Below are 24,683 nucleotides of genomic sequence, written 5' to 3' on the forward strand. Positions count from 1 at the left end.
CCAGCAGGGTGGTGCTGGGGGAGGAACAGCCTCTGGGTACAAGTTAGGGGCTGGGATACGAAGCCAGAAGTGATGGCAATGTGAGGGTTTAGGTGTCTGTTTGCAGAAGGATGTCTTTGTTTCTGAATTTGTCTCTGACTTAGAGCCAGCTTCCATTTTATGGCACTGTTGACTTCTCTCTTCCCTGAATTTTTTAGTATCCAAAGCTCCTATGCTTTTTTAAGGAAAATAAAGTCAATTGAGGCAACCTTGCCATCTTACCTTCCAGACAGGCTTTTTTTCCCCTGATGTGACAGAAAAACCTGCCTAGTCTAATGAAGGGTTCACTGAGACCTTTGCTGAGCTGAAGAGTGGCTGCGATAGTTCGGTGCCGCCATTCACGCTGCAGCCCTGGAGTGGATGCGCTCGTATGTTGGCTGCTGGGCTGCCACACGAACAATGACCGGCTTGCTTTCTGGCTCTGCCACCCGGTGCTGTGTCCCCAACCAGCCCTTCAACCTCTCACTTGCCTGTCTTGTTCCATCTCTTTGAAGTGTGGGAGGTAGGAACTGCCTTTGCCCATCCCTAGGAAACCCGGCACTGGAAGTGCTGTATAAACACAGAGGGCACTGAGCAGCCACTGAGCACTAAGAGCTTTTGGTCACTGCTGACTTGGGCCGAGTTCAGCCTGATGACCTAGACGCAAGAGGCTATGTATCCTATTACTGAACCCTTCAGCCATTTTGTCTCTCATCTATAATTACATGAGCTTTGTAAGGGTGAAGTGGAGTTTGGGGCATTTTAGTTTCATAGGTGTGTTCAGCAAAGTCCTCTCACTGCTCTCACTCTTACGTTGTGTAAGACATACTGTGGGCTGACACGCATTTTTTTTCCTTTTCAGTTTGCAGTGTTGATGTGGGTATTCACTTATGTTGGTGCCTTGTTTAATGGTCTGACATTACTGATTCTGGGTAAGTGTTTTAAATTGTGTTAGATACCTGGCATACGAAACAACCCGGGAAAAGCACTGAAGTCTGCTTGGTACTGTCAGGCTATTCCTGTGTTCTTGAGAGCGTAGCGATATGTTATAGTCGTGTGTCCTTTTCTAGATTGTTGATAACACTGCAGAATGGATCATTTTGAATCGCAGTGTTGAATTCCTTGAGATTGTTGATTTTCCGGACATTGTATCATTTAAAAGAATGTTCTGTTGTGCTTGTCCCTGTCCGGGTTAGCCTTGCCTGAATGCATGGTGGCTTTGGACGAGGTACAGAATTGGCTCTGGCCGTGCCCCAGTGCAGGTAGTTTTGTTTCTTGTATCCAGAGCAGGCTGGCTTCAGGTGGCAGAAACTGACTGAAGCTGGTGGAAGCCTGAGCATCCTTTTCAAAGAATTTGCATAATCCACAGTGGGGGAAGAAAAAAAAAAAGGGCAACTGTGACCAAACTTGCTGCACTGTTAATGAGACCTGGAGAACAGCCCAGCTTCTCCTTAACAGGGATTGTTTAAAATTACCGGCCAACTATTTTTGTATGTGGCTCAATTATTCCTTTTCTTGGACCTTTTTGAAAGAAATATCAAGGTGTGAAAACTAGTCATTGTTTTACCTGAACACCATCCCTTTTGTCAATATTTATACCTTTGATGTGCTCTTTTCCAGCTTTGATTTCGCTCTTCAGTGTTCCTGTTATTTATGAGAGACATCAGGTGAGTGTTTAATACAATTCATTAAATGCTTCATAAAATTAGCTCTACTGAAGCAAACCCACAAGCAAATAAACCCAAAATTCATTTCAATCTTCTAAATTCTGTAAAGCCTTTAAAACATAGGCCTTTAACTAGGAGTCAGTGCCAGGGCCAAGAGCAGCAAGTCCACTTCGAAGTCCAGACTGTGTGTGCCTTCCCCTCCTCCTTCCTGGTGGAAGTGCACAGCAGCTTCCCTGGCAAACAGTTGTAAAAAGGCCCGATTAACCTGGAGGCCTTCTCTCTGCTGATCCAGAGCTGGTCAGGACTAAAGCAGCAGTGGGCATGGTGTGTTAATCCTGATGTGTATTTCTAAAACAATTTCTGAAGAAACCTCTTTGGAGCCAATACAGGATTTGTATCCTGAAGCCCTGTGGAATTTGTAGCCCTGGGAAAAAAAAATGGAGGTGGGAGATGCTTGGCAGAGTCCGGTGCGTCTCCTGTGGAGAGACTAATGTAAAAAAGGAAGCTGTAAGAAGGAGCCGAAATAAAAACACGTGTGATTAAATTATAGCCAAGCTTGAGCAGGGACTGTCTTCAGCAGGTCATAGCACAGGAGGGGGGAAGCCAGCTCTGGCTTAGCAGTTCCTTCTCCTCTTTCAAAAACAACGCTGTTGATGGAGGCCAGCTTGGGGCTTAGGAAGGGAGGAAGAAAGGCACTGAGCAGATGGCAGAGCCTCCTGGCTGCCTCTCCGAGCTCCTAGGAGAGAACAAAGTACTTTGCAGCGAAAGGAAAGCCTGTAGCCCCACAGAAAGACGGTGGACAGTTTCTGTGGCTTAACCCAGGCTCCTCAATCCGCTTGATGAGCTGAAGGCTGCTCTCCAAAGGCATAAGCTGTTTAACAGGCCCAGCCCACCTAAGCTGCTTTCCTTCTCCAGGGTGCCCCAAGGCGGCAGAGGAGCTGATGGCCCCACACCAAGGGGGTTGGTGCTGTGGCTGAAGCCATGGGCGCGCTGGCATCAAATGGAGAAATAAATATGGCTGAGCCCCTTCTGTCAGCGGGCTGCGTGTAAAGCATGGTTTGGTGCCGTGCAACTGCCTCGGGGCAGTGCGGTAATGGTTGGTAGGAGCTGGGCCGTAACTTCGCTTATCTTCCATTTCAGGCCCAAATTGACCATTATTTGGGACTCGTGAACAAGAATGTCAAAGAGGCGATGGCTAAGTGAGTTGGTGTTTGGTGGTTTTTTTTTTGTTTTGTTGTTTGGGGTTTTTTTTTTAAATTTCACCTTATAATGTATTTCACTTTATAAGTAAAGCTTACCGGTCTCAGTATGGGTGGTTCTCTCTATACACCAACTGCATTACATGCACTAGTCCCGGGAGGAAGCGGTCTTTTGTTTCAATTTGAAGCGGTTATGAATGCAGCACCTTTCTTGCTGCTGCTGCTAAGTTAATCCTGTATTCTAATATAGTATAGTAGAATATAATTCTAATAGAACTCTATGTATGTGAAACCTGAGGCCCTCAGGCATTGCAATTAAGGGGTGAATGAAGAAGAATTTATCACTGGTTTCTGAGTGGACTAGTTTTGCATTGCTGTGATAATTATCTTTCTGTGTTGCTGCTTTTAAGACTGTACCTGCTTTTATATTTTTTCATTACTCAAATGCTGTTCTTTCTCCTCTCCTATTTCTCTTTAGGATCCAAGCAAAGATCCCTGGGTTGAAGCGCAAAACTGAGTAAAAAGCCTGAAGCAGCGTATCGATAGGAAGTTCATCTTTTAAGGGGGAAAAAAAACTCATTTGGATTTACATGGGGAGGGTCAGGGAATAGCAAAACCCTTGACATTGCAGTGCAATTTCACAGATCTTTATTTTTTAGCAACGCAGTGTTTGAGGAAAAAAAACAAAACTGTTTTGGCTGCCATGTGTTTCATCATCTTAAGTATTGTAAGCTGCTATCTATGGATCTAAAACTAATCATCTTTCTTTATCCTGTGTGCAGCACTGGCTAATACAAAAGAGTTGAGAAAGCTGTACATTTTGCTTCAGCAGAGGTAGTCCCTGCTGCGTTCCAGAAGAGGTAGTGCAGGTGGAGCGGAGGATAACACTTCCCAGTTTGTGCACTGTGTATGGTCTGTGTAGATTGATGCAGATTTTCTAAAATGAGATGTTTTAGAAGAATATACCATTTTAGCAAGTTTCAAAAAATCTTGCCTTTTTGGTATGAGTATAGCTGTATTGTGATTTTATTGTTTTATCAATTGCCAATATATATATATATATGTGTGTTTCACAAAGCTTAGATCTTTCAGCTGCTCCACAGTGCTTCATACTTCAGAGAATTGACCGATTCCTGGACTAGCTCCATAGCACACAAGCTTGAAAAACTTAAAATGTCTCTGTAAACACTAGCATCTGTTTAAAAAATCCAAGAGAGAAGTGAACAAAGGAACCGTCACCTCTATTAAAAGAAAATTACAGCATACACGTCGTTGCACAAACGTACAGTAGTTGATTTTGAGCAAGTAATTAATTCTACCATCTCTCAAACTCTGATAATCTGTGGACCGAATAGCTAATGCTGCAAATGTTGTTTGGAAACCTAAAACCTTGTTATGCAAGAAATGATAAATGAAAATTTATACACTTGCAGTTTAAGCTGTATTGAACTAAGTCTGTGGAATGCATTGTGAAATGTAAAAAAACCAACAAAAACCCAAAAAAAAAACCCAAAAAAAAACACCCAAAAAAAGGAAAAACCCAACAAACCCCAAGTATCAATAAAGCTTATAGACATAAAATAATATCGGTATTTTGCTTTCTTGAGGCAAGTTTAATATATTTGTGTTTATTTTGTTTAAGTTCATCGTGATTAACTAGCCATTGTACACGGTGGTGGAAGTAGTTCGTCAGACGTATAGCGATGTGCGTAGGTGGTTTTTTTCATGATACCTTTTCTTTTCATATGTGCAGTGTGAAGCAGTTTGTTCAGGTCCAGTTACAGATTCGATGTCCCGAATAGCTGTGTCAGCCGGTGATGCTCAGTTTGATGCGTAGTTCTTGTAGCGCAGATTCTTGCCCGCAGTGAGGAGGCCTCGATGGTGAACACTGAAGGCACCCATTGTTACTGCTGCCGGCTGCGCCGCCAGCACGGTGACATGGGGGCGCCGGTGTCAGACACCGCTGAAGTGGTGCGAGTTGGTTATTGAGAAGCATCAAAGGTGAAATTTGAGATTCTGCTCACCAAGGTGAAGAGCCTTGGTTTCTTTTACTTTTGAGACAATAATGTATGATGCCATATTCTAGTTTGAAGGAAACTGTAAAGCGAGTCCCTCTACTGATCTTTTCAGATCAACTTGTTGAATCTGACTGAAGAGTTGGACATTGAGAACTTGTATCCAAATTTATTTGAGATACAGATTTTAATGTAACGGCATCTTGACCATTGAAAAATAAACCCATGCACTAATATTTTAGTTTACAGTATAATACATCATTCCGAACGTTTTATACATAAAGCCAAACCATATAAACATACAAATTAAGTGTTTTCCTGACAGACACTATTGCTTTAAGGTATTTTTCACATCACCATTTAATAATTCATCCTGCCACGCGACTGGTTTGTTTCGGGATACAATCAGTATGAAAGGAAGGCAAACATTATTACAACATAGGCAAGAAGGTGCTTACTGACATCACCACCTCACATGATTACATTATTTGATCAAGAAGGTTTCTTTACAAACAAAAAAAGACTGCATAGGGACGCTTATTGTGTATCTATCTGACAAACTGATCTTCTGTATAGTACTATAAGGCATTAATAAATTCAATTTTAAAAAAAGGTGATTCTTTGAGGTTGCTGAAGCACTTTTGTGTGTTAAATGTACATCGATCCACTCCTTTAACTGGATATTCGTTGCATCCACCAGCTACCTTGTTACGCAGTGGGCAGCAGAAGTGGATTGGCAGGACGTTTCCACAGTTCAAAATTGTATTTTCCTGAACTGGGACTAAAGCGCTATTTAACACTTCTTTTCAGAGCCTAATGTAAGTCTAAACGTTTTATTTTGGCCTTTATTTCTTTTGATTAACAGTCTTTTTAAAAGAAAGGCAATTTCAAAGTATGGATGGTCCATGCCAGAAATCTCAAAAATCGTTTGTTTTGACATTGCCCACGTTTTCTGTTCCTTTCTTAACAGTTTCATTGGAAAAAGTTGAACGTCCTTAATTTTCTTTCTCCAATTCCACTGGTCCTGTAGGGTATTTTTGTTCTGACAAAATGTTCATTAACAAATGTTGAATGGCTTTACTTGCCTTTCATGAGCATCTATCTGTTCGTGGTCTCTGCTTCTGTGCGGAGGCGACCCTCCTCTCATCTCAGCTGCCTGCTGCCCTCCCACCCCCCAGTCCCACAGCCCGGTCACGGACGAGGGGGCTGTGCGAGAGGCAGTGGTGGGGAGAGGAGTCCAGGCTTAGCAAAGACTCTGATTTTCTCGAGGATAGGGAAAGTTTCTGGTATCAGAGTGATTTATTTTCTACTCACAAGCAGCGTGGGACTAGGTGCCTGCTGGAGGGTACACACTGTGTACCTGCTGGGGCTCCAGACCTGCTCTAGGCCTTTCCTAGAGGGCACGTGGGATGTCTTCAGGAAGCCCCTCCAGAACGGGGAGAACAGGATATAGTGATTCTTGGAGGCTTTCAGGCCACTTGAATATGCTAGTTGGCCACTGCCTGTGGAAGCGGTTTCCTACAAAGCACATCTTCCCTCAAACAGAGAGAGTGCAGAAGCACTTGGGGAACAGTCTCCTTTCTTGTGTTAAAAATTCTTCAACCACATCTCTCTGTACTCTCCCTCTACTCACCTTTTGAGTGAAGCTTCAACTCCTGGCTGCGGTCAAGCTACAATCCTGCCCCAGCTGAGACCAGCTTATCGAGAGGTGTAATGCCGTCGGGAACCTGTCCTTACAATAGCGCATAGCTTCTTGCTCTTGGAAACATTTTGGCATTCACTTGTGAAGGTATTAAAAACCAAAGCAGAAAACAGGGATAAAGGTGTTAATGGTTAGCCCTCCTCTGTGTGAAAGTTATAGCACCGTATGTTGAAAGCAACTGGTGGGAGGCAAGACTGTAGCCCATACTACTGGAAAATTATTCAAAGGCACTTCATGGATAGAAAATTTTGCCAAATATATATATATTTAAAAATAAAATGGACTTAAAAAAATGATAGTTTGCTCCTTCAATTACTGAAAGCTGAAGCGTGAACTCCAGCATGCTTGCGGTTTTGCTCAGTGCACCAAATTGGAGTTTTAAGCAGGTGTGGTTAAAAAACCACCAACTCTCTTGAACAAATGTTCAAGCCATAAATTTTGAAATTCTGCTAATTACAGGGCCCAGCATTTTCTCAGCGTGCTCCCTTTTCAGACATGGTTTGAATAACACAGTATTAGGCAAAAGCAGCTTCGTGAGTGAACTGTTCATCACTTTGGCCTACCCAGGTTACAAAACGCTTCCCTTTCAAACTTCAGCTTCCTTCTCAAGGATATTGGTCTTTCCAATGCAAGATCACATTCACTTTCAGTAAATTCGTATGAGTAATTTGAAAAATGTGTAATCCATGCAGCATCATATGGAAATTACAGCAGCCGAAGGGGTAGAGGCAGTCATGGCTGTCCAGTCCAGAGCAGTCACTTGGTGGTGGCAGTAACAGCAGCAAGAAGAGGCTCCTTTCAAAGACATCGCCATACAAATACGCTACAGAGAAAGTAATGGAGAGCATAGTTATTCTTCTGAGTAACTCGATGACAACCTTCAGCACGTCACGCTAAGAGAGGCTGCGTTAAACACATTTGGGGCTGTAAGTGCAGATTTACCAGCAAGATACCAGGTAAAGCAATGTTAAGCCCGGGAGTTACTCAACAAATGCACTTCCCTTTCTCAGGAGAGAGTTAAAGCATTGTAACTAACGCACGTGTGAGATAGTGAAGGCCTGAAGGTTGGCAGTGCTATTATTTTACTCTGTATACTTTTTGGGAATCCCTAAGAAATCCTCATCATAACTGTATTGTCAAAATTAAGGCAGCCGATAAGCTTTTCTGAGTTTAGGTAACTTCTAGCCTGCAGGCTGAGAACTGAGCTTTTCTTCCCATGCAGCTGCTTTTTTGATCTGACTCAAGCTTCCTGCCCTCCCACCACACAACCCCTATTTAAAAAGCAAAACGCTTCCTCTGCTGTCCTCCCCCCGCCCTTTCTCTTTTACCCCCAAAGCAGAAAATGAAAACATCTATTCTGGGGGGGCTGAGCTTGAAGAACAGCTCATCTCATGCAATGGGAAGAGAGTTAAATTCTCTGCAAGGTCTTGAACAAACTGGACCTAATGCCAGTATCTGCTGCAGGTGTAGTGAGGGGAGCCTGCTGTCATGGGGCGTGCATCAGTAGTTCTCTGCTTCAGGAAAAGAGGCGCAGTCTCGGTCACTGGCAGAAATGACTCAATCTTGCAGTCGTGCAATCTGGCTTGTCTTTTTCCTGCTGAGTAAGCAGTTATAAATACCAGGTTCTTGAATGCGGCTTTCCCAATACTTGCTCCTGTGAGAATTTGTGCCCTTTTGCTTCCTAACTTGTTGCTTTTCAGTTTTCTAGTTCTGCATTTGCTGTTCAAAAGGCTCTTACGCTTTGCATTCAACCACATTTCGTTTTTGTTCCTCACCTTTCTGCTCCCTGTTTTGCTTGACAGTCGTGTCCTCTTTGAGCAGTACCAGAAGCTCAAAGAGATTTGGGGAGTGAGGGTGGAGGGGAATCCAGCAGGAATCACCTGTGTGCACGCGCACACGCACACTAGCTGTCTTTTTTTTTTTTTTGAGGGGGGAAAAAAACAGAAAACACCTCAACACAAACTTAAGGCACCTTTCAAGAAGCCTGTTATTTGAAATGTCTTTCTAAATCTGTCTATCCTTCTGCTCAGCTGGAATTCCTGTCCTACCCTTTGCTGGGTGGGAGCTATTCAGTTATTTTTGTGTGACTGACACCCCCACCAGCTGTCTTTGATCTAAATGTTCTTCAGACACACAAGTGGTTCCTGCGCCAGCAGCCGGGGCTCCTTCAGCTACCTCTTGGCACCCAAAGTCTCAGAGGTTGGGGCTGGCCCGTGCAGCAACAGGTATGGTCTGCCTCGCCTGCCCTCTCCCAGGGAGGAAGGCAAGCCAAGGAGCTGCAGGCCGACAGGTGGCAAACAGGGAAACCCACATGCAAGATGCTTTACCCAGTAGAGGTGGCCTCGTGAGTGGCACCACAGTGGCAGGAGCAAACTGGGTTCAAGGGGCCTTAAAATACAGCAATTCCTGAGTAAGAAAACCAAGCCAAAACTATCACATATTAGCAGGCTTCAGTGAATGCAGAGCGGGCCAAGAAAGGTGTTAAATGCATTGCCGGGTGTTGTTTGGCATGCAAAATTTTTGATCAGCATGAAAATAAGCAGTTACCTGCAGTCATCTCCTCCTGTACTTATAACGTACTTGTCATCATGAGAAAAGCGTATGTTGGTGACGTGCGCAGAGTGCCCAAAATACCGCTTGTGTTTGGCCTGTTGGAAAAAGAAGTTTGGGAATTAGTACCATAGCGTGGCATTACAGAGTGACAAAGTCGCCCTGTGAGTGTAGACAAAAATCGCATCCCCAGCAGCACTGGTGTCTTTGAGCCCACAGCCATCCCAGCTTGGCACCTGACTCTCTGAGTTTGAACATGGGGAAAAGCAAGCTCCTTAGATTAAAATAAAATATCCACTTACAAATTTTTCCGTGCATGGGAAATCAAACAGTTTCACCAGACCAAAGTCATCTCCAGTGACTATATTTAGGCCAGCATGGGTCACACACGCACAGTTGACGTCTGCTTTATCTGCATTTCGCGGCCAAATTCCAATGACCTCGTCTCCAAGAATGCTGGTCCAAAAGCAAGTTAAAAGAAAAGCAATTAGACTATAAGACTGACTTGCTGCTGTTCTCTTCCAGAGCATGGTGAGGCAACACAGCCTGGTAATAAAATACTGCTGCCTTTGAAAACAACTCTTTTTCCCTCTAAATCACTGCACCAAATGTGACCTCATAATAGAGAGCATCAGAGGAACATACCTTTTTCGTGTGACTCTTAAACCATCTTTACCCATAAATCCCAAGGTTTATCTCCTGTGAAACCACTCGCACCATTTTATACGAGCAGTTTGTGCAGCTATGGTCTCCTTTCCTATGGACACGTCTGCACCCTCCCATGGTGATTTTTGACAGCAATGCTCTCGTCTCTTAGCCATAAGCTCTTGAAGGAGGGGATGCTGGTTTGGATGTAGGGTATTTCTTTAAATAGCTGTTCTTCCCTTAGTTCAAGCTCCTTTATAATCATTCCTATTTACCTGCATGTTAACTGTCAGATGTGTCTGCCCCACTCCCACAATCTGTCAAGATTCCTTAGAAATGAGTAATTTGGGGGCAGATTTTTACGCTTGCTTGATAGCCGAGCAGCAAGAGTAGGAGGATTCTCACCTTCTCCTAAAAACCTGCATGTATTATCACCCGCTGCTTACTGTCAGATCTGCTTTTGGCCTGTTCCACTCTCTACAATAAGAGCCTGGCCAGTTTTGTGATCATGCTGGGAGGCTCATGTATAAAACCCATGTCAGTAAATATATTTTAATGAAACCCACAACTCCTTCCTTAACACAATCAGCTCACGTCTCCATGCCTCCTATGCTGCATGTGCTTGCTGATGTGGGATAAGGTAGCGCCTACGCCCACCTGCCAATAAAAGTAAAGCTTTAGGCAGTGCAGAGCCATGCGAGAGGCCACGTGCCTCCCTCTTGGGAAGCCTGGGACCAGTGGCAAGAAGCCACTGTGGACATACGACAGACAGCCCTTGGTATTACTACAGTTATAATTACTATAGACACCAACCAGCTACAAAGGCGTGTAAAAAAAAGTGTGTAAGACAGAGCTTTGGGGAAGGGGAGCGTGCACGCTTTCTCTCGCAGGTTTGCCAAACCCTGGGGATGTTTCAAGCATTTGGTTTACACCAACTCATCTTGTCATCTGTTCATTAGTATTTTACCTTGTCCACGTGGCCCACGTGATCTTTTCTATTAATGCAGGATCTGTTATTTGCTTTCCTAGTGGTACCTCGTGAACTTGACGCTTATAGGCACCCGTTGATACCTGAAAGTAGGAAGGGAAAAATCTAGGAACTTTGCCATCATTTTCTTGATAAGATTTCCAGCAGTAACATTCTCAGCAGGTTTTATCAGGAAATTAACATCTACAATAAAAAGTCTGATTTTTTCCTAATTAGCTCTAATTCATTCTATGCAATATGAAGTGTTACAGGATGATAACTGAATGAGCTGTTCATATGCATTCTGCACAGCCAACAGATTTCACAGAATCACAGACCTATGGGGGTTGGAAGGGACCTCTGGAGATCACCTTGCCCAACCCCCCTGCTTGAGCAGGGACACCTACAGCAGGGGCACAGGAACGCATCCAGGCGGGTTTTGAATGTCTCCAGTGAAGGAGACTCACACCCTCCCTGGGCAGCCTGTGCCACTGCTCTGGCACCCTCACAGGAAAGGAGTTTCTTCTCATGTTTAGCTGGAACTTCCTGTGTTCCAACTCGTGCCCATTGCCCCTTGTCCTGCCATTGGGCACTACTGAAAAGAGCCTGGTCCCATTGTCCTGACACCCACCCTTTAGATATTTATAGGTATTTATGAAATTTATTTCCTTTTAGTTATACACTCCCTGGCTTATCTCCACCCACTTTCACTAGATCAGAAAACATTTCAAAAAGAAGCTTCACATATTAATTCATCTGTCACATGCATTCCTTCCTGCAGAACGGGAGGAGAACCATTTCTATATTGAGGTTATACTCTGCCATTTCTGTCTCAGCGCTGTACCCATTCCCTTGGCGTGAGACAATACTTTGCCTTTAGTGCACTCCTAATCTTGTAAGGGAGCTCAGCTATGTTGCGAGGGTCAGAGATGCAGAGCCCAGGAGGAAGACACGAGTATTTAGAAAGAAAGGACGGACTTCAGATAGAGCTCTGCGAACATCCCAAAGGCAATCTGAGTTATCTGGTCTGCCTCGGAAAATGTAGGGGCACCTTGGAATTCAGAATAACTTTGGAAAGCCTCCCTCACCCTTTCTTACCTCCACCTTGTTATTATGTCTGAAAACAGGTAAGTCAGAATAAACACAAACAAACATGGGTCTGCCTGAGACATACCTGAATGTACCTGCTGTCTGCAGAAAAATCCATCTGTATGACAAAACTTGCAATGTCTTTGCAGTAGCCTATTCGGTTTAGGGTTGTACCTTGAGTGAGGTCATAAAAATCTACGGTATGTTCTTGTGAACCCACTGCCAAAAACCTGTTATCTGGGCTGATCCTAGACAATAAAACATGGAATGGGGATAGAATTTACTGCTTCTGTGCCAGATTTTCTTTTGGTTCTCATGTTAAGACAAGCAAACAAATTTCCGTTACTGGAAAACAAGAAAAACCTTCTATCAATAGCAAGATCGAAGCCAAACCAAACCTCAATGCTTAATAGATGAGGAAGACTGAGGATATCATATGTAGTTAACTGACATTAACACTGCACTCTCATAAAGCGCACGGCACGTGTGCAGAGTAACACTAATCCTCTTTGAGGAAGCAACAGGAATCGCCATTTAAAAATGTACTATATTAGTAATTCCCATAATCACAGCTCCACAGTGCACAAATCACTAGCCATATGCAAGAGGATATAACTGAATTAATCACGGGGGAAAAAAGCGTGTGGTACAAAAGATATATAAGCTTTAGGTATATGTAAAGCCATCAGTCAGCCAGTAAATGCATTTCAGGATTTTATGCGTGTTTCAATAAACATGGAGTTACAGCAAATCTGGAAATCAGCTTGGAACTTGATGGACTTTTTCCTGAGTACCGGCTGCCTATTAAGCAAACTTCGATTGACATTTCTGACATACCTGATATCCTGAATTGCAGACTTCCTGTCTCGCTTTTTGCCCCAAACCTTAAGGCTGCTGACAAGTAAAATAACAAATTCTCCATTCTTCATGCCAATTGCAACCATTTCACCATCAGGACTATATGCGGCACACCTTGCTGGATGACCTAGATTCACTTTGTTCAGCAGTTTCTGTATTAACAAAAGCAACAGGCTCACACCTCCCCTGGAGAAAACTACCAAGCAAATGGAAAGCTTCCAAACACAAAGCATAAAAATCACTTATTAAATACAAATTGTGTATAGCTTCCTCTAAATATAAATCTGATATTTCACATCAAAAATCACATCCCACCAGGCATACGTCACAAAACAGACTTCAAAATATAGACGTAATTCAGATGGGAGTTTCATGCGCACATCTATCTTGTTGCAGGGTGAATTCAAGTTTTACACCAGAAAGAATACTATTTAGCAGAAAAGGCTAAAAAATCATTTTCCTCTTTTGTTTGAAAGGCTATTTTAACAACTTCTACAACTACTGATCACGGTAGGTTTTTCCCACTTGACTTGCTGTGTGAAAACATGCTAGAATGCTCTTGTGTTTTCACTTACCTGACTGTAATTGATGATAGATTCATTTTCCATATTTAAAATGATCCCTGTTAGCTCAGGTAGTTACCATCTGAAAAGGCTGATGTAGGCTTGCATAAGCAGAAACCTTTTGGTTATTCTTTAAAATGTTTTATTTATTTGTTATTTTTAAAAATAGCTGCTGTTATGCAATTTGACTTGGGAAAAAATCCTGAACTCCACATACGCAACACGATCGGTTCTGAAGAAAGGCTCTAAAAAGGAGGGAGCTGCGCTTGCCGGTATGGCAGGCTTATTGTCAGGGGCTGTGTACGAGTTAGTGACAGGACGATCTGCGTCACCCAGCCTGGCAGCATGGAACTGAAATGCTTCCTCAATCCACACCAGCCTCTACTTCTAGATCAAAATAAGCAATGCACAACAAAAGGCACTCCCATCAGCACGAGCGCTTTTAAATAACTGCATTTCTCTGCAAACTGGTTGCTTTTGGAAAGAGCAGCACGCTACCTCACCGAGGACTTACCTTTTCACATCGCTGAGAAAAAAAGAACCGTGCCAAAACAGAAGACGCTGCGCTCTCTACATGGCTGCCCGAAGGTGCATACGTGGTTGGAAGAGCACACATCGTACAGTTGGAAAAATGCACTGTTGTATAAATGATAATTTTTAATCATATACTTTTCAATTTAGTGATACTCACTTTGTCACACAGGTCCCAGATTCTTGCTGTTCCATCATTACTTGCAGAGATAAATATGTCTTTTGAGGGGTGAGCTGCTAAGCCCCAGATCTCCCCTTCCATGTGACAATCAATCAGCAAGTTTGAAGCAGCATTTTTTTCTCCTACTTCAAGGATTTCTCCGTCTTTTGTTCCCACTAAAATTTTTCCCTGTTTGTAGACACAAAAAAAGGATGAGAGATGGGTTGTCAGTGTAAAAGCGTCAGTGTAAAATAATGTCAAAGGCAGTGAAGTCCCGATGTATTGCAGACTTATCTGTGATAACTCATCCTGATTTATACTGCTTGTTCATCAGGCATCTTAAAAATGGGAGAGTAAAACACCAACACTTTCACACCTCGAGATCTGGTATCATGTTCTGGTGTTACTGTTAAGTGGCTGCGGTGGGTTTCCACCTTGCCATTAAGGATTTTAATTCAGATCGAAGTGGTTACAAACAAGCTGGCAAAGGATGATTCTCATACCTCCTAGGTGACTAAATACGATTTTTGGGCCATCATAAAAAAAATCAAACCTAAACTGCAAGAGCCTTCTCAACAAATACTTGTAAAAATCATAAATAGATACACTTTGGAATTGGTTAATGGCTACTTGATTAGAAATACAAAACAACATTCCTCTGTGTGGTTGTTATCAAAGATCATGTCAAATTCCTGAGACTTGATATACAAAGTTAAATAGAAACCATTTCATTAATACCCATCACATGAAGTAACACTCCTGCATCATCATGCACTCCTCATGCATTTACAAGTATAATTTAGGCATGTGCAAGGGTGATTTTAGCATCTGTAATTACTCAGTTGTTTCCACTGTTTTCCACTTTACCAAACCTTCAAGTCAGTCAGTATTTCTCAGGGGCAACTTGTTGTATTGGTGGCTTTTTTTAAAAAAAACTGACCAAAAAACCCCTAGGATCCATTCTGCCTAACTGAAGCACCTAAACTGTGCCTACATTTCACAGGAAGCAAACCTTGTAAAGTAGGTACCAAAGTTCCTTTTGATGGTTGAAAAGAAAGGCAGGAGACAAGGTCCTACCCTGGCAACATATGCTCCTACACTGAGCACTGTCCTTCAGAGGCCTTCAAAGACCTTTCACTCTCCTGGCTGACTAGAGGACAGGCAGGCACCAAGCATCAGAAATGGGATCATCATGTAGTTTAAAGCCCATCACTGAGCTCAGGAAGACAAGTAAGGAGTTGTCATTAGGTGGGCAGACAAAGCCTCCTCCCGTAACTTCACAAAAGTTTTCTCCCTTAGGTCTCCCATCCAGCCCCCACCAAGAACACCACACAGTGACGGGGCCAAAGGGTAACATGTGCCCTGTCAGCTCACTTACTTTTCCTCTGCAGACGGAGCGCACGCACTCAATCAGCTGGCCTGTCTCAAGCTGAAATGCTCGGCACCGTTTCATCTCTTGATCCCATAGCTTTACAGCTCCCCCTTCTTTAGTGCTGAAAAGAAGTGTGTTGTGTTACCCAGGTGTCTCCTTCTGCATAGGCTACAACAAATCCTGTGTGTAAATCCCACCAGTATTTCTCTCGTTAAATAATAAAACATACATTGAATTACCTTCTACTGTACATAAAGACACCTCACTATTGTGTAATGGAGAGTAAATAATAAAAATTTAAATGTTATCACACTTCACATTTTAAACAGTATCATGCCTAATTTGTAAAAAACAAATTGTTCTCTTGTCACTTAATCTCAAATCTCTGCCACCAACATAAGCTTGGCAAAAATGTTACTTCTGGTAAATCAAAGAACTTACTAACCACAGAGCCTCCACTGGGAGAGGTTGTCTGTAGTTTGATAGAGTTAAAAAATTAAGAAAAACCCACTTATGGCAGGCTGGCAGGAGCTCAGGCAACAAGGAGCTTATACAGGTGCTGACATCGATTGCTAACTGGAGGTTCCATATGTCCTTTGCACATAACGTGCATTACTGTGACCTCGAGCGTCCCACGTGTTTGTCCTTTACTAAGATGCCTGGGCAGGTCATCTAAAATTTAGATTGAAGCTGCTACGGCACAGATACCATTTATCTCTGGGAAGCATTGTGTATGTCTAGGGTATGGGATAAATAAAAAGCATCGCATGAGAGAGACAAAAGTTGTGCACTTTAGGAAGATTGTATGTCTTACGGTCTCTCCTTCCCTCCTGTAACAATGAGTCCATCTCGAAGAGTCGTGTACATTGTAAACACTGGCCCTGTGTGAGCTTTTGCCACAAGTCTAATCAGAAAATGATCCTTCCAGACGTAGACATCTCCATTTATGGCACCAGTAAATGTAAGGTTATTCTGCAACAAATAGCAATGATGTCTGGTATAATAAATACTGTAGCATTTTGTTCAGCTTGAATTAAAATTCTTTTAGCTACTGAACTTCCTGAGAAAAGCCAGTTATGCAACGAATGTAGGAATTAAAGCCATCTGCATCGAGAGAATGAGCTTAACGACTGCACTTTAAATGGTGTTTCTTTGAGATGTTATACATCATATGGGTCCCAGGGTAATAATGCACATTCCCCTCATGCATCTCGTCTTGGGATTTTTCAGATGCATGTACTTCTTTTGCTGTGCATGCGCTATGTCATGGCTCCTGCTGGTGAGATGGACGGCAGGCTGCCGCTACTGAATTTTAAGTGATGTTTCTTTCTTCTTTGAGTATGTGTCAGCACGAATCTCAGGATAGATGACTGGCAAGCAGCATCTTCAGGATGTTGAAAATAAAGCATATAAACTGACATGCAGAACTAGCTCAGCCTGATACCTACTCTAGGCACCACAGCAATGGCATAATTTCCCATAACAGTCATGAAACTCCTCCAGGGAGCAAAACAGCCCGACACTCCCTGAGGAATGGGAAAAAGAAGGAAGCGTTCTACATCACAGACACTATTTTGGAGTGTGCTTTGTTAAATGGAAAAGCTTGCCTAAAGAACTAAAGATGGTCTGACCTTGAAATCCACTAACTCTGAAATAACAGGTATCAGGAAAAATTGTGAGTGAACCCTTTAGACGGGGTGCAAAGGAAAAACTCGTGTTCTGCAACAAGCAGCAACAGTGGCTGTTGAAGGAAATGGGAGATAGAAGTCCCAGAAAGACTTTCCACCATTTGAGAGAAAAAGTTAGCGTGGCTGTATCCCAGCACGACCTGTTGACTTTGGCATTAGGTGGGCCTGGATGAAAATGAGTGAGGTCCATGGTTGGATGACGAATCAGCAGGGGGTATGTGCACAGCCCCCGCTCTGTGAAGAACAATTCACTCGTGCTCCTGTGACATGGACTTATACATCCAGTGGGATTCAATGACACATACCTGAGGAAGAAAGAAACATCCTGCATGACTGACATATGCTACTGGAGTAGAGTTCACCTGCTGGTTTTGAAGGTGCCCCTTCGAGAACATTGGTTTTATTATTTAAGAGAATAAAATGTCTGTTGGACAGTTTCTACTTAGAAAGGACAAACAGCAATTTGTTTGCTCTAATATTGCATTCTGCTTCCTTTTTTAAATCACTTTTGGGGTCTTTAGTGTACATTACATTACTCCTATTTTATACTGGAATAATGCCATTGGAATAGAAAGAAATGCTTATAATTAAGCAGTTTTTTACAACAAAGTCACTTGTTTGGGCACAAGAATGAGGATTCAGGTGCCTAATTTTATACACTCGTATTTCACACATTCGTATTATTGTCCAGACTGGATAATTAGGTGCAAGGGGTTTCTCTGAATTGGTGGTTTGTATAATTTATGCTTAACCTCTGCAAAGGTGATTTCTATGGTGTTTCTGGATGAAGCAGAAGCTATTTCAGACCTTAGTATCAAAGTAACACTGCTTTTTCACTGTTAATATGTATTGTTTTCCTTAACTATGAAGTCTAAAGCACAGTACTACGGTTCCTTACTGATCATTCTGGAGAGTTCTGTATACTGTCACCATTAGTTGGATCACTAGCATATGTCATACCACGCACTGTTAGCAGAAAAAAAGGTTGCAGAGCATCTACACAAAATAACAATATTACATTTTTCTAAGTTAACCAGTGAAGTGCTAAATAACTAGCAAAAGAAAAAAAAATATAAGCCATGGCAGCTGATGCTGTAGGTCTGCACAGACATTAATAAAACCCCCCTGTTCATTAACAGAGAAACCCAACCCTGCTTAGAAAACTTACACGAGGACCTCAAGGCACACAAGTTTTAAAATAAACGTTTAACTAATAAGCAAGAGCTCCATGGCCTTGCACTGTCCACATGGTACTGCATTTCAACAAAGGAAATTGACACTTGCAGTTTTAATAAAAATGTGTTATAAAATTCTGTAGCAAGTAATTTGAACTCACTGCTCCGAAGGCAACAGAAAGCATGGTTTGCATTTTGGCATCTTCCATGGAACCAATGACTCCTTTCTTATAAAGCAAAGCACTGCCAGCTAATGTCCAGAACTTCATGTGTTTTACCCCAACAGACACAAACTGAGTGTCTGAATCTGGGCGGAACTCTACAACGAATATCCTCTCCAGGTGTCCTCCCCTGCTAGCAACTTTAGCCCCTGTTTTAATTAGGAAAGGATAAAAATAAAGTTACATTTACCTGCAAAATTAAGCTCTGATACGATTTTATAAAGTAAATTGACCTGGTATTGGATTAGCAAACTGTGTCCCAGATGCTGAAAGCTAAGCAATCCCAACATTATTTAGTGTATCAAACATCTTAATTCATGCAACCTGCAAGGTCCCTGGTTACTCTATCGCATCCAACAGTTTTAGGAAACGCAGGTCTTCATAGCGTGATTTGTCTCCTTGGTCAGTGAAATAACAACACAGAAACTGCGTATATCATCAGCGAGTTACCATCTGGTGAAACGCACAGGGAAACATCTAATGACCCGAGACACTTCTCCTCTCCCCTCCACCATTTCTGAAGATGATCATTCTTTTCTGGAAATGACTTCCCAAAGGCCTATCTATTGTGTAGAATTCAAAGTTCAAGTATTTTACAAATAAAAAGAAATTACTTTCCTTAATTTCATGGAATTTTATATTAAACAACATTCCTTCCCCATCTTCTATTTATAATAGAAGTTTAAAACTTATTTTTTTATCCATATTTCCTAGCACTTTACTATCTCCTTTAACTGACTTTGTGACTTAGGGAGCCATGATACTCAGAGTGAGAAAACAAGTTCATTCCAAAGACTTTGAAAGGAAAAAGCAAACAATTGTACACAGTTCTGTTAGGCTGAAGGAACGTGATTTTTCCAGAGTTACCTTCTTGCCACCTCCACACTGTGATTGTATGTTCTGGATCAACTCCCACTGAAACCAGAAGTTTGCCAGTTGCACTGAAGTTCACGTAGTTGACGCCTTTGGTATGGAAGCAACGTAGCATTGAAATAGTTTGCTTACTCATAGCATCCCATATGTGAATTGTGGGAGTTGTACCTACATGCAAAAAGATGTATTAAAAAGAGAATTAATTCAGCATCTGGCAAGCTTCAATGCAAAACAGGCATGTTTCAAGAACATTTAACCTAAACAGACACTGATAAGTTGTGGGGTTTTGTTTTGTTTTAAGATTAACACTACTCAAAAAAAAAAATCATAATAGCTTGCAAAACATGGGGGAAATCATTGTATTTCATGAAGTAAGACAAATTCTAAAAGAACAACGTAACATTTATGAAGAACCTCATGCAAAACAAATTGTTGGTAGATGTTTCACTTGTATCCGCGATTCACACAGATACGAGGTAACTTGAAACTTTTACATAACTCTGCTGACTAAAATTCACAAACAAATCAGCCTTACCTGGAAATTCTGTCATATCACCTGCATTGTGAGAGCAATGGCAAATGAGGAAGCACCAAGGGAAAACAATAGGTGAAATAAGTCATGTTTCTAATGCTGAAGTGCCAGCAGCAGCACCAGAAGGAAAAAAAAAATTCAAAATTTGAAAATGGATATGGATTAAATCAACGAAACAAATAAGCAGGAATATTGTTGAACTTTTTTGGGTATATTGGCTTTTATACACAAATATCACAACAATATTTAGTACTTTTGAGTTTTAAAAATGGTATTTAAAAGAAATGCTAAAGGCATGCAATTTTTAAAAAATACTGGATTTAAAAGTTAAATTAATCTGTAGTTATACAGAATATCAACCAAAAATCAGAAACACTGATTTCATGGGCTCTTATTGACAGAAGAGGAAAAGGGCCTTTAACAGTCACCTTTTCCATGTCATAGGAATCAGTATTTTGAATCGGAGCTCTGACAGTATGTGTGGATTTTTGTGATCACTCAACATTCAAACTGAAGTGACAGCACTCAGTACAGGCGGCAAAGGTGGTTTGTCAAGGTGTTCAGCATTTTTCTGCCCCTCTTAAGTTACTTATTACAGAAGTTATGGACTTGAGTCTCCTTCCAGAATGATAAGAATTAGAATGACACCATTCTTTTTCAGGAAGTTAATTATTCCAGTATTGAGCTGGTTTAAGTGAAAGGTGACAGATCCTTCTCCGGGCTTGGGACAAATGACCTTGGATTTCCCCCACAATGTTTACTCCTGCAAAAGGAACTAGGGAATCTAACAGGATTCTCCATGTAAAAAACAAACAAATATATGGTTTCACAACTGGCCCCTTACACGTGTCGTAACTTCTGAGATTTCACCCTCTTTCCTTTTCCATATAGATTTTGTACTTCTGCAGGGGAAATCTTTGTTATTTTATTCTCACTGTTAAGCATTTTACTGCTAAACAAGTGCCTTGGATACAGGAAGGAAAGAGGGAATTCTATACATCTTATGCTTACATATTAATGAGATGATTTAGTGCAGTTTATCAGAGCTTACTTCCTGAAATATCATCATACTACAATTAACTCTAAAATCCAATGACTCACAGTCAGACATGAAACTGAAATCATAAGAAAATCCTGAAGCTTGATTACCTCTTTCAAATCAAAGAAAAAGTTTGAGGTGAGCAACACTGGCATGCCCAGGTAAAATTCCTATACAGAAAAGCCCAAAATAAATCAGTGCCCCTGACAATTTTTGAGTAAAACTGTGTTATATGGAGAGTCACCTACCGATCTGGCTGGTAGCCACAATGTTTTTATACTTTGGGTGCTGATTCACAGTTAGGCAGAGAATGTCATCAGTATGCTCCAGGTAGAAACTCTGACCACCTAATAAAATTCAAACATGCTTTTATTCACAACAGCATCGAAGAAAGAACCACCACTGAAGCAAAGAATATTCAAGCAGCTTGTTGCTACACTGATGCTGTACTCTCCAGGGGTTGGACGGAGGCAGGGCAATAACTGTGTTGACAGCTCCTCTGCTCTCACTCCCAGGCGCCATTACCAAAAGTGCCATGAATGTAACCATTACACACACACACACACATATATTTAAAATATATATGTATATAAAAAAGCAATATTTGGTAAACAGGAATCAGTCCAAGAATCATCCTGTAGCCTCCTGTAACTGCACGAAAAAGCAAAACTAGGAAATGCAGGGCCCAGGTTTCCCAGTAAACTGAAGCAGTCAGCAGGAAGTGAATTGGAGAGCAAAGCCCTGCGAAGTCTGCGCTTTGAAATATCCTCCCAAGGGAGAGGGCCCCAGAAGAACAGATGGGACTGCACATCCCAGCCCCACAGGTCAGAGGCTGCACTAGTCCCCACAGGTCACCAGATGTGACAGCATTTCTGCCTCCGCCCCTCCTTGGCAGCAGAGCTGCTGAGTGCACTGCTGTGACTGTTTAGTTCACTGGGGCACCAAGAGGGAACAAAATAAAGACCAAAATTCATTTAATTCCTACCTTTGTTTCTTGAGATATATGAAGAACATAGAGATGCTGGTGCTACAACTTAAGGCCAGAAAAATTTTTTTGTGTTTTTCCTCCTCTTCATTACGCAAAAGGCAGGGAATATCCCCACCCTTTCCAAAGAACAACTTGCTCACACTGTATTGCATCAAAATGTACCCTTTCCTGGAGCATGACTTTGCTAAAACAACTCAAAATAAAACAATGGATGTTACTGCTCCTAACACTTTTTGGGGTACTAGTCATTTCATAACCCAGGCGCTCTCCTCTGAGAAAGCCATTCCTGTGCCTTCAGCAGGGATTTTAGCAAGGCACAACTGTAGAATTAGAACAGGTTTTTGTTACACTTCCTAGCAGAATATCATACTTGCTGAAAGGAACAGGATGGCTTTACAGGGCGACCGTAACAGAAGAAACTCAATCTGATATAGCAGCCATCAAAATGTTTTTGCATTATTTATCATGATGCAAAAATGTAAGAAAGCTACAAGAATCTTTAAAAAGCTAAGACTGTCAATCAGAAATATTTTACTTGTAAAACATTTTTTATCCCAAAGTATTGTTTCAAGTTGAATTACCGGTAGAAAGATTTTGAACTACGCCTGCTGCAGCTGTGTGGAAAATAATATCAGCACCATCATTTAGGTAATGAAGGTTGTTGCGACAATCAAATCCTCTGTATCCAAAAACATGGTCTAAAGCCAGCTCCTAGTCAAATAAAACAAATCAAAAGAAGAAGAGTGAAGTGAGAGAAGAAATAAGGAGATTATGTAGTTTGGATCACATAAGTGCAGTTCTAAAGTAACTATACAAGCTACAAGTATGTTGTAGAGGCAATAGAATAATTAAACAATAATGAATCAGTTATCCCTGTTCTTCTGCTAATTTACTGAGGCATGACATTCTCACAGACTATCTACAACACTTCAGTTGATCAGCCAAGGCACTGCATTTATATTATTATTTCTTTAATAATTCAGCCAGCTGTAAACATTTTGTTCCTGTAAATTTCCATTCAGAATATACACAACTTACCAAAAAGGTCCAATCTTATTAATCTCCCCATCACAGTTTTATAGCTGTGCAGGGTATCAGGCATTTGCAAATCTTTACTTCTACTTTAAGAGTCTTCAAAAATCATTCTTGTAAACTACCAAATGTTAGCAGACCAAATTCTGACCTTTGAAGAAGCAAAGGCAGGCTATAAGTAACTCTACAATTAAAACAGTAATCAGAGGTGTAATTTCAGCTTACAACAAGCAATTGCCAAGGGAATTGCATCTAGAAAAACAGCGATGGTTAATGGATTGTTGTCAAAGTTGCTTTTATAGCCCAGAAGACGGACTTAATGAATCCGTCCCAAACCCAATTACAACTTCCTTTGGACAATCTGAATGACATAGATAGGCCAAGCTATTGTTGCAAATTGTCCAGACCGACCACAGAATATTCATTTATTCAGCATATTGCATGGGGATTCCAAAAAGATGTCTGGGGAGCCCTACAGTTTGAGGAAAAAGGTATGTTGCAAAGTAAATGAGCAAATTTCATCATTCAAAATCACACACATACACTTTCATGTGTGAAAGTGCAGTTTCTGACTGTATTTTCCCTTGGGGTATGTAGTGAGTAAGGGTTCTGCTGTGGATGCACATTCACTTTGGCTCTACCTGCCCTTCAAATTAAGAGACAAATTTGTGGTTTGGAGAGATCTGATACGATAGGTAAACTTTACACCCTGAATCCGAGGTTCTTTGCTGTCTACCACATCTTCTGGTGTTTGCCACCAGGGCTGAAAGCACTTTCAAACAATTTCTTTCTCTTCTGCCTATACATGACTTCAGCTGCCCTCAAAAGAGGGATGAATTTCACCCAGCCTTATTACTTCTAAAGCAAACAAAAAAGTATTAAGCCTGACCTCAACCAGCTTCTTTTTTTTGTTGATATTGTTCTTTTGCAGTTTTTCAGGTTGAGGAGCAGCTCTGCTAACTGGTGGCCTGAAACAAACATTTAGGAAAGACAATCAGTGTGTGGGAAAGCAAAATACAACCTTCAAAACCATAGCATATGTTTTGTATATGAACAGGAAATGGCCAAGTGCAACTATATGAGCTTAGCGCTTAGCTTTATTTTTTTTGGAGTCATACAATAAACTGACTGAAATCATATGCATTTTTATGTCAAGAGCAGAAATAACATTGATGTAGATTTAGTGGAGGAGTGGCAGAACAGACCACCATGCACCAATTTTTTTTTTTTATCATAATGATTTAAATCCATGGAAAAATCCTTGAATACTGAATGATAACAAACTGTTGCTTTCAGAAATTACCGAAAAGATTTTTCTAAAGCTGGCAGTTGACCTTTCCCCAACCTTGCTTCTTCTGAGAAATTCCATCACAAAACCTTGACAAGACTTTATTAAAATCTTCTCAAAATCATATTAGAGATAAAACAATTACATTTTAAAATGTAGAAGTCATTCATCTGTGTGAATTTAACAGAGACTAAGGCCAGCAAAGCATTTTTATATAACTACAGTTGCTAAAAAGACAAATGTAGAACACAAACCGAAACAAAATTTGATTCATGCAAATGGTCTTTAACGACAGATAACCTTTGCTGCTGCTATTTGACTTGATCCTTCCAAGAAAAAAAAAAAGAAAGAGGCACAAATCTAAGATGAGTAGAGGGAGCTCAGCCTCTAGAAGTTCCAGACCTTACAAAAACAAATGCCTGCTGCACAGGCTTGACTTCAGATGACCATTGTGTTAATTTAAGCATGATGATTCTCCCTTTCTGTTAACAGGAATTAATGAGGGCTAATT

General features: G+C 41.4%; 2 protein-coding genes across 8 annotated transcripts in view; one reads left to right on the forward strand and one right to left on the reverse strand.

The window, feature by feature from the left end:
- The window catches only part of RTN4 (reticulon 4), a 49,201-nt gene extending 44,733 nt beyond the window's left edge, over positions 1-4,468 (forward strand). For all 7 annotated transcript variants that reach the window (XM_064446895.1, XM_064446897.1, XM_064446896.1 and 4 more), the window contains 4 exons: positions 881-950; positions 1,639-1,685; positions 2,826-2,884; positions 3,363-4,468. In XM_064446895.1, the coding sequence (XP_064302965.1) occupies positions 881-950; positions 1,639-1,685; positions 2,826-2,884; positions 3,363-3,405 (219 nt within the window). In that variant the 3' untranslated portion in view covers positions 3,406-4,468. The remainder of the gene's footprint in view (positions 1-880; positions 951-1,638; positions 1,686-2,825; positions 2,885-3,362) is intronic.
- EML6 (EMAP like 6) overlaps positions 3,449-24,683 on the reverse strand; it is a 122,619-nt gene continuing 101,384 nt past the window's right edge. Inside the window, exons 28-41 of the mRNA XM_009503780.2 lie at positions 23,774-23,852; positions 22,434-22,563; positions 21,113-21,211; positions 19,288-19,461; positions 18,361-18,569; positions 16,151-16,308; positions 15,343-15,457; positions 13,965-14,153; positions 12,690-12,862; positions 11,938-12,100; positions 10,764-10,867; positions 9,454-9,607; positions 9,149-9,249; positions 3,449-7,424 (exon numbers count right to left, since the gene is read on the reverse strand). Coding sequence (XP_009502075.2) covers positions 7,400-7,424; positions 9,149-9,249; positions 9,454-9,607; positions 10,764-10,867; positions 11,938-12,100; positions 12,690-12,862; positions 13,965-14,153; positions 15,343-15,457; positions 16,151-16,308; positions 18,361-18,569; positions 19,288-19,461; positions 21,113-21,211; positions 22,434-22,563; positions 23,774-23,852 — 1,873 coding nt within the window. The 3' untranslated portion in view covers positions 3,449-7,399. The remainder of the gene's footprint in view (positions 7,425-9,148; positions 9,250-9,453; positions 9,608-10,763; positions 10,868-11,937; positions 12,101-12,689; positions 12,863-13,964; positions 14,154-15,342; positions 15,458-16,150; positions 16,309-18,360; positions 18,570-19,287; positions 19,462-21,112; positions 21,212-22,433; positions 22,564-23,773; positions 23,853-24,683) is intronic.

The sequence above is a fragment of the Phalacrocorax carbo genome, chromosome 3 (genome assembly GCF_963921805.1).
Source record: "Phalacrocorax carbo chromosome 3, bPhaCar2.1, whole genome shotgun sequence".
NCBI classification, from domain to species: Eukaryota; Metazoa; Chordata; class Aves; order Suliformes; family Phalacrocoracidae; genus Phalacrocorax; species Phalacrocorax carbo.